Source organism: Ascidiella aspersa, chromosome 9 (assembly GCF_963924565.1).
Source record: "Ascidiella aspersa chromosome 9, kaAscAspe10.2, whole genome shotgun sequence".
In the NCBI taxonomy this organism is placed as follows: domain Eukaryota; kingdom Metazoa; phylum Chordata; class Ascidiacea; order Phlebobranchia; family Ascidiidae; genus Ascidiella; species Ascidiella aspersa.
The window spans coordinates 16465713-16482318 of NC_139455.1; the positions used below are offsets into that span (position 1 = coordinate 16465713).

A 16606-nucleotide genomic window follows, 5' to 3' on the forward strand; every position below is an offset into this window, starting at 1 on the left:
ACCTGCTATTTTACCAACATAATTTGATAGTTTTTAATATTGTACATAGCCAAAACCTTTTCGTAAGCTGCAATAGTATCTTGTGCTGATTTTTAAATATTTGTTGCTTTTAATATATATTTGTTAAATTGAAACAAATTATCGGTTTGTGGTTAACAATATGTAACCTAAAATTGAGAGATTTTGTTATCACATTTTTTGCACCTTGATTTTCAGGTGAAAATAAACCTAAATTTGCATAAACAACTTGCTGAGCAAATTTTATTCAAACTTTTAAGTGATTTGTTTATTTCTGTTGTTGTTGCCTTTTTTGTGTTAAATAATTCGATAAAGAGTTAAATGTATTGCAATGTTTTATATTTTCTTATTGTCATCATCGTAGACTAAAGTATAAAACTAAATTACTTTCAATTCTTGAAGCATTTTTATGTTTGAAACTGTAATTTTGTGCTATACTAACATTACTGTTTTTTACCTTTTTATTTGCATGGTGGACCCCTATAGCCTTTATTTATGGCTTATACAAAACAAATATACAAATGGACCCCTTATAACCTATATTTATGGTCGTAGAGTAAACAAAATATAAAATGTTACTCAGATTAAAAACAATTATAACACAAAATTTCGTTTATTGGACTTAATTCTGGTTTGGGTTAAGTTATTTGAAACAAACCTAGATTATTTTTGACATACCCCCTTAATTAGTTAACTATTGTTCATGTGCATGTAAAGCGAAGTATTCACATCCACAAGCTAATAAATTCCCAAAGGTTGTGGGGAAATTCAAATTGCAAAAATAAAATATTTCCACACACATTCTTTCTGAAGATAAAAAAATTAGTTAACCATACTTTTCATTATAATATTAGATGCTGGGGCAACATAGATGTTTATATCTAAAAAAAATTGATCCATTGCAATTTTTATCACACACTGATTTTTTTATGTTTTTGCCGAACTATACCAGATTCTGGTAATATAAGTGAGATAATCTTCTAATTTAATTTTTCAATCTTTATTTTCCATATTATTAACTAAACACTATTAAATCGATCTGTCATTGAAAATAAAAGCAAATAGCATATTCTTAATTTAAAAAATAAAGAATTTGTTTGTTTTATTAAAACGCTAAATCATAAATTCATAGTTAAATAGTGGTCAAGTATTAATTGATATGTCAGTAAATTGGTACATTATGTTTGTGGAGTTAACAATTATAACTAAAATAAGGCAATTAAACTAATATTTTTTTAGACTGTTTGCTCTTACCTCTGTACCTCTATTTTTAACAGATTTGATAAGCTTTAATAAAAGAAACACATGTTAACTATATGGTGACTTCAGCTGTTTATAAGCCTTGTAACCCTCATTTTGTTACAAAGAGCTTTTCGGGTATCAACACAATGGGTAACCCAATGGACCCATTAACTCTGCTTAAGGCCCTTTCTGCACTTCTAGACCACAATGGTGGTGTAAATGAGAAAGAAGACATGGTTCATATAATGAAGTAAGTTTTTCCATTAAATTGAAGTTGATGTTATGCTTAACATGTTTGGATTCTGCTTTATTACACACTGTAAACTCAGGTTTTAAACCTTTTTTATTGGCATGTTTTGCTAATTATATTATTTGATATTTGTAAAAATGAATAGCTTCATTTGTTAACTATGTATTGTGTCGACTCTCGTGAATGCAGAACTTAGGATTCTTCAACATCTAAATTTTGCATCGTTATATCATGATAAATGTATCGTTTGCTATTGAAAAAAATCAATACCTTTTTTATTAACTATAAAAGTTCTTAAATGTAACAGTACTAAATTGCTTCATGTCTATTTAGGTTGGTGGTTTTTAAACTGGGACGCGTGAACCCTTGGGGTTTAAATGAACCAGTTTTAGGGTCTGATGAAGTCCTTAATCTAATCTTATTGTATAACTTGAAAATTAAAATAGATTTGTTTAAAGAAAGTTTAATTGAAACAATGCTTTGGTGCCTTAAATCTATTTGGACAAAATTTCAGTTTCACATTTGTTAGACCGAAAAAACAGCAGGTTTATTTAGGTCTATGTTTTAAGATGTCATTTTGAAAAAAGTCCTGCTAACCCTGGTCAACACTAACAAAAAGTTTTTAGGGGTCCTCATTTGAAAAGGTTTGAGAACCCAGATTTAGATGAATTGTAACTGGTAGTTATTTGTTAGTTGTGCCACTATTAAAAAATGATTTTATTTCAGGTTAATGAAAGATGCAGAACAACTTGTCAGTCGATGCGTCTATCTCAATATTCTAAGAGTCACGGAATCAACAGAGCTCCTTGAGAAGTTTTTAACTATTGGGGGCTGGACATTGATGAATTCATGGCTAAGTGATGCCAAGAAAACTGACAACATGCCACTTGTTTTAGAAATTATCAAGGTGGGTCTTTACAAATTTATAGTTTCTATTACTACTTTGTATTAGATATTTATCATTTGAGATATAATCAAATGCGCTCTGAAACAGTCTTATGGGTTAATGTGTACTTTTAAAATTTAATAAATTTTTGCAGAACGCCTTCATATGCTTTTTTACTTACACACCCGTTTACAAAATTCATATTTTAATGCACAATTCGTGAATATATATGTAAGTGTGGTTATACAACTATGTTGAATGTTTTAGTTCTTGCATTGGTTACAATGATTACTATGTCTAGCCCTCAAAAATGTTATTGCTGAAATCTAACGCTAATAATTAAGATCAAACCCACTGACTAATAGTTCTAAGAACTCAATAACATTTTACACCTTGTACTAACAACACTTTGCCAAAAAATAAATTCTTCGTAGCAGTCCCATGTATTTAACTTTGATTTTGAATTGCGTTTAGCTTTTGCAAAGATTACCTCTAAAGATTGACCATCTCAAACAGAACAATACACCAAAAATAATAAAGTCATTTGCCAAGTCCGCTTCTTGTCCAAGTAAGTATAACTTATTTGCTACGATGGCTGTTTTTATAAACTTAAATTAAATTTCCTTTGTACTGTATATAAATATGACGCCGAACTTTCAAAATTGCAGGGCGTTATTTTCTAGACAGGGAAAACTTACTTTATAGTTAGATAAAAATGTGAGCTCTTAAATGACAGCTGTTGCCTGTTATCACTGAGCCAAACATTTCGCCTTTCAAAAATTATTTTCACATCTTTGGGCTAAAAAAGTTTCTATTTAAATGGGCAAAACATTTAAAAAAAATCAGCATAAAACATAAAAAACATTGTTTGAAGATTTTATGGTCTCATAATGGTAATTCAGTAAAGCTTTAAACACATTTTGATTAACTTAGACGAATTCCAGGGCATTTTGACACCCTACAAAAATCTGGGGTGTCTAAAAATGCTCTGCACACCCATGCCCCGTGCCTATGTATAGGATGTATGTCTACTGACAATTTAAAATTGCAAAATTGTTTTTATTGTATATGGAAATCTTAGTTAAAAGTTGGTGGAAACTTCCATAAGGCCGGACTTGTGTGGGGGATAAAGTTTGGTCATATAATTGTATTGAATAAACTCTGATTTTTAAATTTTTACTCAAAAAAAAATGTGGCTTCAACTGAGCCTAGAGCTTTGTAGATTCAAAAGCACCTCACTTAACCATCCATACACAAACAAATATCTTATTTTGGTTAAAACAATTATCTCACTTTATTTCTATTTATAATTTGTTGGGTAGTTAATAAATAATAAACTTCCTAAACATTTAAAGTGTATTTTGCAATTTAGAAATCAAATCTACCTCTGGTTCGTTGATGAACAATTGGCTGTCCATTATAAGAGACTCCTCTGGAAACCAAACTGCAACGACAACATGTAAGTAAATTTTTAAATGGTTCGGTTTTGTCATAAACCTTGGGTTTGTTAGTATGGACCTTCCTAGACTATATTTATTCAAACACAGATTTGTTATATGTTTCATATGAAGTTTAAGATGTATAAAATCATATAATTTATTTAGCGGAAGCAATGAAAAAGAAGAAAGAAAAATTAAAAATACAAAGAGCAAAAGTGGATAAGGCTGCTAAAAAGGAGCCAAGTAAAAATACCTCAAAACCGCCTCCAGTTTCACGAGCTCCATCATTTACAAAATTCAGAAAGACAGGTAGTTAAAACTATATAACTTCACTACCTTATCCATTTCTGTTATATTAAATTTTAATACTATGTTATCTGAATATCTCTACAATGGTTTTCCAGGTTATATGAACAAAAACGTATAACAACTTAATTCCTGTTGTTAAAAAAATGTTTTCTTCGACATCAATTTCTTTTAGTTTTACTTTTTTGCTGCGAATTGAATTAAAAAAAATAAACTACAGGTGTCTGTGTTTAAAATTTTATTTCCAAACAACCTAAAATGTTTGTGTCTCAATTGTTTTATAAAATAAGTTGGTTTCTCACAGCTGTTAAAATGTAAATAAAAGTGTTAAAGACATATAGAGCTCTTATTGCTACTAAAGGTACGATAATATTCGGGCAATCTTATATGTGTAGCTTTTTATTTTCAAAATTCAAATTTAATTTTTCTGTTTAATTTAATTATGTTTCAATATTTTTAAATGATTTTACATAATCAAATATTATAATTGTCCATGTGAATGAAAGTGTTGTTAATAATATCCAATAAATTGTTTGTTTATTGTATTCTGTTAGTTAAGAACTAATTGATATGTGTTTAAGAAATAAGATTACTCCGGTTCCCCGGTATTCCTTTTTGTTGAGATGTTGGCACAATCTTGCTTATATTCAAAGAAATTCATTTTAGGGGTTTTAGACATTATTTTTAGAGGGTCTCTATCGTTGAATAATGTTTAATACACCCAATAGAACATATGCATTCACTGAAGAGGCGTTTAAAATTTCAAACTTCCAAATTATGCTTAATGTTGTTTAGTATTGATGGTTTCCTAAAGCTAAAAAACCACTAAGATTGTTTTTGTTATATCACATTTATGAATTGTATCAAGATGAGTAATTCGACAAATTTGAATATAAGTAAAGACTATTCGCCGTGCTGTTAACTGCCGCCATGGTCAAAGAGCAGCAATGGGACCACAACAAGCTAAATGGCGTCATTAAGAATATTTTTTTAAATGGATTCTTGATAAAATAAATCTGTTCATGTTAATTGTAGTTTTAATACCAAAAAGGGAAATTTGTACGTCCAATTTATCACTTTTCAACTGCCACTTTATCATATAAAACTGGTATGACTAATTGCCAGCCTGCCCTGCTGGGATCATATAGTTAGTTGAAAATGTAATTTTACTTAATATTTCTATTGCTTTAGGATTGGAAACAGATCAAGAAATGCCTAAAAAGGCAGGAAAACGAAGCAGCATTGACAGTGAAGACTCCAATGTTCCCGATAAAAAAATTAAACAGGAATCCAAACACCCCAAAAAAAGTAAGTTGTTGATGACTTTGTTTTGTTCGCAAACTAAATGTACAGTGTAACTTGACACTGAAACTGAAAAACCCTGGTAACTGAAACCCGAGAATGACTTTAGGATACTCAATCACTTTAATTTTATTCATGTTTAGTTACAATGTCTGGAGGTTTCATGGACGCCCTTAACTCGGTTCCTGTGATCCCAATAAAAAGAACTGTCAAAAGAAAACCTGCCCCTTCATCCAAGACAAAAACTTCATCGAGTTCACCTGTCCACAAAACAAGCCCAGTACATGACCCATTAGCTGGAGAAGGTTTGTACGTCTTATTATTAACTTACCAATACCTGTCTTAAATAGTAAATCTGAAGACTAGGTAATATTTTTATGATTTAGGTTACCTTATTTTACATTAATTTGTAGCCATTCGTTTTTGAAGAAATATGTTGATCGAGTTGAGCAAAATTTTACTTGATTAACCAACATGGAAAGTGTGTATTAAATTCCAATCTAACCAAGAACCGTCTTGCGCATGCATGCATAGGCAAACAGTACAAAAACAGGCGTTGCATTTTAGCTGCCGACTTCGGAGCACTGATGGAGGCGCGATCGAAGAGTCCCTCGCCTGTTCCCGTAGACACGGAGCCGAAGAAGCCGAAACTCGACAAATATGGAAGGCCACAAAAGAGCGTCCGTTGGGCTACTGAAGAGCTCTTGCAGTCTGTCCGTTATTTTGAAGTCGAGGAGGGCGAGAGAGGTGAAGCAACGACGCATGGCGCGTTGCAAGGTTATAGCAAGGTCAAATTTAACACATGGTGGTCACATCTGCTCAAGTGGTCGGCCTTCGGGTAAAGGTGTCGATATAGGTAAGGTATCGCCCTGGAATTGCCCGTAGAAAACAGCTGATTAGGTTAGATCAAGTTGTGTACAGCCGAGGTCTAGTAAGTTAAGATTTAAGAGGTAAACCGAAAAACAGGGCAGAAAAGGGAGAGTTCAGACAAGTTTAACGAAATGTGAGGTACCATACTTGTTGCTTTTTGGCGTTTTTTTCTCGTAGAGATCATGTTTCGCCGCTGTTATTTATTGCACTCTGTTCCGAGGCTTGTGTACACTTGTGCGTGCCCCGAACATGTTCCGACATTGTGCAATAAAAAGCAAGAACGCTGACAACAAATAACCCGCGTCTGTTTGAGAGAGTTCAACTACGCACGGCTGATCCAGTTTGAAATCCTTTGTTCGAAGAAAAACCAGAGAACACCTGACGTCAAGAATATCTGGGAACAGGCTAGATGTTTTGTATTCTTATAAAACTTTTTACTCGGAATTGCGATAGATCTTCAGTTAATTACCAATTTAATAATACTAACTCAACAGTTATTAATTTTTAAATAAAGAAAAAAAAAACAATTATAAGTTAGGGTCCGGACATTTTGGATATATTCAACAATTGTAAAAGATGTTTTTGTTCTTTTTCAATGTTGTTAAAACAAGTGTAAAACTAAAAATAATAAATGAAACTTTGTTTCAACACAGGATTGGATACTTCAGCAAGTTGCTATTTGTCCTTTCATGTATCAGTGCAAACTGTCGTATGCCAGGAATACGAACACTAGAAAAGTACAAAGAAATAACAAGACATCTCGGTGTATTTCATTCTTACCAATTTGTAGGTTATTTATCACCTAATGTACTTAACATTTGAAAGGACCTGACAAAAAATAACTTTATTATACATTCTTCGTAATTTAAGTACATTTTGGAAGAAAAGTTCAACCTTATCTCCTAACTCGTATAAACGTTTTCTGAGAAGGAACCTCTATTTTATTGTAAAGAATAACAAATATTCTACATTGCAGCTCTTAATAAGGTAACACGCGAGTGTAGCTATCAACGAGATTTAAAAAAAAATCTTGAATTGCACACTATAAAATAACCAAAAAGCGCTAAAGAGTAGTACAGATTTTTGCTGGCTTGCGAGTTCTATCCAGATTTTTTAAAGCAATTATTAAACCGTCGTTCACTTACAAAAACTAGTTACACGTCTAAATTTGCTTCTATTGCACGGTGACAAAATATGTCACTCTTACTGCAATCCGACCAATGTTTTTATCCATTAACCCAATCAACTAAATGTAAATTCTAGTGATTGATGATGACTGATAACTAAATTATCAAACAAATAATTACATTATATGAATAAAATGGCATCGCAATCATTCTAGTTTTAGGCACTTGGCTCGCCGCGCGGACTTCAATTATTTTTAGTGACAGCCAGATGGTGTCGGGCAACAGGCCATGCCCCCTCCAAACTATATTTTCCTAACTTTTATAATATAAATAAACCAAAAATCTCAACTTACCCTTTACTTTGTGTTCTTTGAAATCTATTTAGTCCAATGGTGTTATGCATACTATATGACATTTTCCGCCGTGTGAACCCTTAATCTATAAAGCTTGTTAAAAAAAATTGTTAAAGTAAGTAGACTATAAATTCCGTTATTTCGAACATGCGAATCTTTTATGTTTCCTTAGGCTTAGCGTTATGCATTCTCTAAACAAAAGTTTTTTTTTTTTTTGAATTTCAACCCAATAAAATTATTTTTTCACGCTTAGCGCCATTGAACTATATTTGCACACGTGATCGTTGAGAACCACATATGTTTTAACATAAATTGTTTCATGGAAAATTGTTAAGCTCCTCTTTGGACAGAACTTCTGTATCCGCCTCTAACGATAGTATAGTATTCACCTTGATGCTGAAAAAACAATTATACAAATTATCACGCAAATCGGATACTTTACGGGCGATGTATAGCTTCGTTTTCTTACTTGAAAAGCAGGCGTGCACTCTCAAAAACATACCAACGGCCATGGCAAGCCAATTTTCGTAGGCATTATACTAACGTTGTTGTAACTATTAGAACCTGTGTTCATTTGTAAAGTCGATATCGCCGGGTTAGGAAGAAAACCCTCTTATTTAGATAATGCAATTCAAACTTAACAAACTGTGTAATAATGAAAAACGTTTTTACATCGTCTGCTGCGTTATATAGTCCTGTTGTCCAGCTGAAAACACAATCGGAAAAAAGTTGTTGTCATTGTAGGTTTTAATCAGCTTGCCATTCACCGACGTGTTGGCGTTAGTCGCAACCTACAGCGACTTGACCTAAACAACTTTCGGTTTCGTTTTCTTTTGTTGACAAACTGATGTGTCTTCTGTTTTGCACGTTGATCGGTGAAACGTTTTTTTGCCGATTTTGTTATTAAGCTTTTTAGGAAACTTATTGCTTCCTTTTATGGCGTATTGGTATTGCCAGTGTTTAAATTAATGTTTAAAAAGGTACAACATTTCGAATGTAAATCATTTGTCCTATACCTCAAAAGTATGTTTTTCGTCTGTTTTAGGCGTTTTTTGTCGCAAGATTGTCGCAACAAATCTGAATACAGAAATCCCCAATTGACATGTAGGCCTACCTCTCTGGGTGAAAAAGTAGGAGTAAATGACTTCACGTTTAAGTTTGGGTTCACGTTACAACTAAGGAAAAACGTTTTTTTATAGTCAGCAGAGCAAGAAATTACACCAAAGTTCAATGTAAATCTGTAATATTTAATAGTTTGGCAGGTCTTAATCTTATGCAATACATTTGATAAGAGCCACAAGCAATAAATCAAGCTGGTAAAATCACGATAGGTTTTCTAATGTTGATGTTTTGTTCGCTTCATTTGTTTAACAACTCGACCTTTCGGTTGTGAAAGCGATGAAAGCCGACACAAACCGTAAATTTAAATTTGCATATGTCAATTAAAAAAAGGGTATGCGCTGTGTGATTTTAGAAGTTATAAACGTATCTCCAGTAGCTATCGTCAGTTGGTAAACGCCAAAGCAATTTCGTTAGGCAGATGGCCACGTAGTTCTCCGAGAGTGGCGTCAGTAAACGTTTTTCTCGTTCTATTGCTTGGAGCGCATTACACGTCATTGCGTCACGTGATGCCGCTCGCCCGTTACCCGCTCATCACGTCGTGATACGGCACAAAAGAAAAAAGACTGGAACTAGTGAGCCGAAACGGCTGCTGCGAAGGTCGCGCTCGCTTTACTTTGCGATGGCCGCTGTTTTAAGCACTCATTGCTTCGTTGAATGGCGGGACTCTCCAACGTTTAATGTTGATTAACCGGTCGGTTTTTGGATGGCCACAAGACAACTGAATAACTCTTTTAAGACAAAATGGAACAATTGTTTTTTCAACTCATTTCGCCGTAATAGTTACCCTCTTTGGCGGAGTTAAGAGGCACAATGGTACACATTTGCTTGGCAAAATGGCTGCCTGTTCGTTCCAATTAAAAGTATTATACAGAATTTTAAAAGTAATGATTAGCGTGAAACTAAAAAACAAAACAAAGTTTACTGTCGTTAAGGTACCGTTATACAAAACTGTTGCGCATCACTTTTTGGCACAAAAGTTTTGCGACTAATACCCCTTGTTTGTTGAACGGTTTAGTCTCTCACGTTCGTGTTGGCTGTATGAGATTTGTACATTTTAGCTTATTATATTTTGTGTTGTGCTGTCAGTTGATAATGACGTCGACGTTTAACATGAAATTTCACGCAGTCACGTTCTATCAACAGCAGCTAACTAAGAACAAAAATGTATTTCGCTACTGTTGAAAAATACATTATAATCGTTCGGCAGCTGGCTAAGACTGACGCACTGCGTTTTTGTATTAATTACTTCCTCTATTCGTCAAAAAAGCGCCGTAGCCTCATTTGCGTTTCCCCTTTTGTATTTATACGATTGTCGTGTTTAAACGATTGACATAAGCCAATTTTCCTTTTGATTTTTTGGCAAAAAGACGAAATAGACAGATTTATAGCCATTGTATCGAGCTGCGTTTTATTCGTGACTTGTTGCCTTCATGTTCTCTACACGGCATTGCTTCTTTTGGACCCTTAACGTAGAGAACACCAAACATATTTACACCTCAGTTAGAATTTCTATTAGGCTACGCCACAGTGTACAATTTAACCACAAAATCGGCAAACTCTTACATGTTGCCCTCTAGTTTCTAGTTGCCCTTTTATATGTTTGTAGCGTTTTTTACTAGTTTCCGTTGGAAAAAGCATCTACTTCCTCGCCGACACTTACTTTTTAGTTATGTACTAAATAAAACGGCCATGGCAACTTGACGATTGTGATCAATGCATACGCACCATACCTCCAAATCGTCATCGCTTTTTGTCTGGACAAACGTGTACTGTACATGGTGCAAAATGTTAAAACGGGTGATGCACCTATGTAACAATGCAGCCATTTTTATATAATAGTGAGCGACTGAATTAAGCCGGCTTTTTCTTTGTAATATAACAACGCTGTAAAGAAGTCTCTGACAACCAACTTTAAATTGTTAATATAGTAGTTTCGGTAACTAGTGTTCAGTGCTCGTAGTGCCCAGACTGCAAAACTTGCAACGCAATTGCAATTTACAGAACATCGTACTGTATTGTATGCTGCATTATATACCAACTGCCAGTTTGTCTATTCCGAGTTCTGGGCACTGCGAACAGTCGCCCTGCTTGCATCGACCGAAGGGAAAAAAAGCACAAAATGGTGTTTCAGCATTAGAAGTTCTACTGTGAAAGCAATTAGCTTAGTCAGTTAAAACGTATGTAGCCAGCGTTTAAAAATCGGATATAAAATCCTTTGATGTTCACCATTATTTGACCTTGCTTGCCTTGCTTAACAATAAGTTATACATATATAAAATTGCGTAGCTACATATTTGTACACAACCCAAATCCAAATGGGTAACGGCAACCGAACAAGTGGAAATTACTCACTCTTTCTTCTGTTAACCTTACAGTCAACGTAGCCACGCAAAACTTCAAGGACGCGCTTGTACGCGAAAGATTACAGGAACGCGAAACGCTGGGTGACTTTCATCACAAAGGGGAAAGTTCCTGGAAGAAACCAACACCAATCGACCTTCCAGCACCCTTGGTGGAATTTGGCGCGAACAGGTAAGCAGCTATTCGGTGTAGGAATAAAAGTGGCTTTGAAGTGTTGTTAAAGATTAAACTAAGTATAGAACTTAGCAAACCGAAAATCAGTTTGTTTGTATGTAATAAAAAGATAAATATATTTCGCTATAAAGCATCTTCAGTATTTAAAAACATAACACAACATAAGACAAGAATACGCATACGTTGATTATCGAAGTGTTGTTGCAATAAAAAAATTGTAGCTTGACGTGCCAACAGTATTAGGTTATTGATTAATGTATTTCAAGCGGTTACATTCCACTATAGAACTAAGTTTTGACACGTGTAAACTAAGAGTTTGTGCACTTTAAAGCTCCGGCGTAAATATTTATTTCAAGTTCGTTACTTCAAATAAAAATGGAAAGTCAAAAAATATAATATCGATAAGTGTAGCGGGAAATGGTTCTTTGTTCTACAGCAAAGTACTATGTCACCACTCTTTAACTACTGAACAAACGCAACGTCTAAAACTACGCGATAAAATTCTCCACACTTCAAAACGGCCACAGGTGAAAACGCGATTTCCAATAATAACGTTGGCAATTTTCTTGCGCAGTGTTGAGAAAGACATCCAAACCGAGCGAGAGAAGACTGTGCTTCAATCCATCTTCCTCACAATCGAGATGGTTCCGGACTCGCCCATGGAACCCGACCCAGAACCCTACGACATGATACCCCCCAAGATTATCCCCATTGACGATGTAAGCGAGCGCTTTCGCCTTTGTTACGTCAGAAATAAACGACTTCGAAGAATTGTTTTCGATGTGTTTCTGATTGTGACGCATCCTTTACCCAACTGAAAAATATTTACAACCTGACCACCAAACAAACAAACAAACAAACTAAACATTGAACGCAAACGCGTGCGTCTGGAAACGTTATTTAGGGACAAAACACAACGTCGAAACAAACAACCCTTAGTTGGCACAGTAGCAAAACGAAAACAAAAGAATACCGTTATAGATGACATATATAAGGACCCACTATAGGTGCGCCGCGAAACTTTGCCAGGAGCGCTGTGAAAAATTGCTACGTTTATGGGGTTTCGCGGTTCTCCACTTTCCCGTGTAAGGTGTTTTGTTTCGGTCGATTGCGATGTTTTTTTTAACTTTCTTATAACTTAAAATTTGCAATTTTTCAATTCCTTACGGCGCCGCGAATTTTGATATGTTTTCAAAGGGCGTTGTCAACAACAAAAATTTTGGGAACCGCTGCACTAGATATTACCATATTTCGAAACACATAAAACTAATTTCATTATAACATATTGGATAACGCAAGTAGTTTTTAGTATTTTTTCATTAATTACCACGGTTGATATATATAAATTAGGATATATGACTTTAAAATATAACCCCGGACACCGCATCCCCGTGATCGAAATAGTTTCCATGGCAACAAAATTATTAAAAAATGTATTTTTCGGTCTGTCACTTTGTCGGTGTGTTTAATCAATACTGCCCCTTCTTTACAGCCTAACGACCCCGGCCCGCCGGCAATTTCCCCTGTCCCGGAAAAAGACCCCCTTAAAGCCTCCCCCAACGGCTTTGGAGGCGACAAAAAAGGAAAAGACGACATAACAGATAAATTGCGGGAAATCATTCAAAATGCTACAGGTTTGTACGATAAGAGCGACTAATGCCATACCTAAAAAAATTATGTTTCGATACGCATTAAAAACTCTTTATAATTTTTTTATTTGCTTCGAAAATTTTACACTTTGAACTTTTTTCTAGGTAAAAAGCCAGACCCTCACACTGCAGCCCCAACGACCCCACCTCCGGACGCTTACCTCCAGCCACCCCCACAACAACAAATGCCCCCGAACGGGGTCGACCCCAATGTCATGTTCATGGTTCCGCCGGGCGGCAACGGGTACTTTCCCCACGGTGGCCCCATGATGATGCCCCCACCTGGCATGATGCCACCCAATGAACAGTACCCAATGGACTGGAACATGCCCCCACCCAATATGCAACCACCCCCGATGGAGCGAAATGGGGGGCCAAGATCACATTTTCCACCCATGTACGGGCGTAACGATAATTGGCGCCCTCGAGGCCCCTGGAGAGGCCCCCGCCACGGTGAGTTACACAACATTTTGCTGTCGACAACATTTTCTTTGGTCGTTAATTACAAACGCGTTATGGCGTCAATTGTTTTCGTACTGAAGGCAATTAAAACAACGTGTTTCGAATTGTATCGATATTACAGCACAATGATTCCAATGTTTTACGTGTATATGTACAATATCTTTCAAAATAATAAAATTGAAATGGAATTTAGTCAGAATGGCACGTTTGGAAGCTAGAAAACCTGTAGTAGAAAATGTGACAGGATTGATTTCAGCATTTCAATATTAATCCTTTTTAAATCTCTTAAATGGACATCATCAATATAGCTGTTTTTAACTTTATCATCACATTATTCTAACGAATATATTTTTAAAAATAATTGTATTTCTAAATTTCCAGAATCCCGGGGGCGTTGGAATCATCCTCGAGCACCCTACAGAAGGTAGCGCTGTACCTTTGGCGCCCTCAGTGGTTTCCCAACGAAGATGCCTTATCCCGCTGGGTGTCCCAAGAGAGTGTACGATGCTCGGCGGTTTGGTTTTCATTTACAAGTGTTCGCGTGTATGTTGCCTTCACCGACGTGTGTACGACACATTCCTTTTGTTTCACCCTCACAAAATTATGCTCCTTTTTCTCACTGTGACGTCACTTTGACGTTTACGCTCGCGCGGAGCTGACTCGTCGCTTTTCCTTTCTTTTTTCTGTTATTTTTTCGTCGCGATCGCCCGTCCCTGCTGCTCCTCCGAACACCCCAGTTGCCAAAAGACATTAAATTATTTCTATTTTTATTCGGGCTACAGAACTCGCTTTCGTCCTACACATTTAATATAGGTCAGAAGAAAGCTTTCAAACAGCTGAATCAGTTTGCTAACTCACACTAAAATATGAGAGCAATATAAGATAAAGTAAGTGTTTATGAAGATTTGCGAACAACGCTAGGTGAATATTACACGTTTGTTTAGGCAATTTCAGCTGTTTTGGCTACCAGGAAAGTTGGCATTTGTAGCTTGTTTACTTACATGAAACATAACAACAAAACTCTAGGGACACCTATCTTAGTTTAGGCATGACGCAACACCTTGAAGAACGAAGTGTTCAACAAATAGACCAAATGTTACAAACCTATAAAACATTTTTAAGCTATAAATAAAACACCCATCAAACATTTTAAAGTTCTTTCAAACCACATTTTCACATTTTGTCCGCGCTCGAAGTTTATTTGGCGACCGAAAGGTGCGTTGTATATTTTTGTCACTTCCCAATAAACCATACAAGCAGCCCACCTTTACGTTAACATAAAAGAGTAATTAGTGCTTAAAGAACATCACCTGTTCAAATTAGATCGCTGTAACTAATGATTTACTGATTCGTCAATAGCAACTGGGTGTGAACGATTTTCCTGAGATCCCTCATTGTCCAAAGTACTAAAAAAGACATTCATCTGATTTTAGCATGTTGAATGGTTGTTGAGATGTATTTCGCGGAATTCTTTTTCAATGAAAAAATAAAGATAAAAATTAAAAAAATTGTTGTGTGCTTATTTTAGAAATATGTTGTTTTGTTTTTTTTCTTGCATCTTTCTATAGATTAGAATGGCGTGCAAGCGTCCCGCCAAATTTATGTTATCGCGACACAATACAAACTTTTAAGTAAACAACAAGCTAAATACCTTCAAGTAATGTTCGATACAACAGCTATACTAATTCATAAGTCTTTTAGGAGAGTCACCATGATTTCTGTCAACAGTGGACAAATTAAAGTAAACGAATAGTACTGCAAAACAAAGACAAGCGTTGTAGGTTTTGCCGAATAAAAACAATTTAGACCACCAAAAGTAATGTTTTCCAGGTTGTTAATTTCTAAAACAAAATCGTGGTGATAAGCGACGAATTCAATTACAACCCATTGACTAGATGACTTCACAATCTTTCGCCGCCCCCTGGGAACTACGGACACTTCTTTATTATTTCAAATTTTGCATGCATGTACCGGTAACGTTGTTCCGAAATAAATTTAAATCTATCTATCCATTGCTAAACTCTTAATTAAGCATCGCATTGGTATACCAACCTATATAGTGTCACCCATACCAACCTATATAGTGTAAAATCAAAATCGATTGCAATACATGGCGTCGGGTATCGGGTGGAAGCGATATTGTGGGACATCGCTATTGTAATTCTTACGTCAAGTTATATCTGTATTATATAGTTCCTTTTTTCGGCTAATGCAAACAGCTCCAGCAAAGCGGCATTCGTTTTTCTTTGTTGTGAAGCGTCGAGCAACATGTATTATCGTTGGTCAGCTTCATAAAAACAAAACTAGTTCGTCTGTTCGCGCGATGTATTGCTTCAACAAACTTATGTGATATGTATTCATTAATCCTCCGACATCAAGCGCGTTGTCTCCAAAGCCGGCCCTCTTTTGGGTCACAAATTAACACTTACGTTGCATAGGAAATTTGTTGTTATCCGTCGTTAACAATACGATATAGTCATTATCTTCTATTACGTTCCTTAGCACCTTTCGTTTTTTTTTTCATTTTTTGCTCTTTCCCCAAAAAAGACTGAGATACTGTATGTAATTCACCCGGGCCACAAAACCAGTGTATATAGAAAAAAATTAGGCCTATAAATCATATTAGTAAGCATCTGCTCAAAATGCATCCACTTCACAATGCAATATTGGTTTCCAAACTTTAAACAATTTACATGGCGAACCAAAAATTTTAAGTAATTTACTGACACTTAAAAAAAATTTTGTGTTGAATTTTAAGACAATTTTTATAAGGTGGTCAGCGAATTCTACTTTAAGAACCACTGCCAGAGCCGTAACTACACCGTTTTAGCTGGTGCAGTGCACCGGGGCCCCAGAACCAGGGGGACGCATTGCTAGATTATAGTGTAAAATATGTATGGCAAAGAAGTATGTTAAATTTAATTTTCTAATTTTCTTATTGACGCGTTTTCAATTTTCAATTTATTGAAACTCGCGTGTTGTTGTCAAAAACAAGCCTCTTCAGGACATAAGTTAATTATTGCTTTTAATCATGTTAAAGTGTTG

The 16606-nt window shown here is 35.3% G+C and overlaps 2 protein-coding genes across 2 annotated transcripts in view; both read left to right on the forward strand.

Moving 5' to 3' along the window:
- The window catches only part of LOC146133259 (acireductone dioxygenase-like), a 137701-nt gene that overhangs the window by 2844 nt on the left and 118251 nt on the right, over positions 1–16606 (forward strand). The window lies entirely within an intron of this gene.
- LOC146133260 (serine/threonine-protein phosphatase 1 regulatory subunit 10-like) lies at positions 1300–14229 on the forward strand. Its single transcript, XM_083396815.1, has 13 exons — positions 1300–1510; positions 2237–2417; positions 2871–2964; positions 3769–3855; positions 4001–4144; positions 5333–5449; positions 5587–5748; positions 6011–6190; positions 11291–11447; positions 12025–12169; positions 12943–13084; positions 13205–13552; positions 13943–14229. Exons 1-13 carry the CDS (start codon positions 1335–1337, stop codon positions 13987–13989), a joined length of 1980 nt encoding a protein of 659 aa, XP_083252941.1. The 5' UTR covers positions 1300–1334; the 3' UTR covers positions 13990–14229.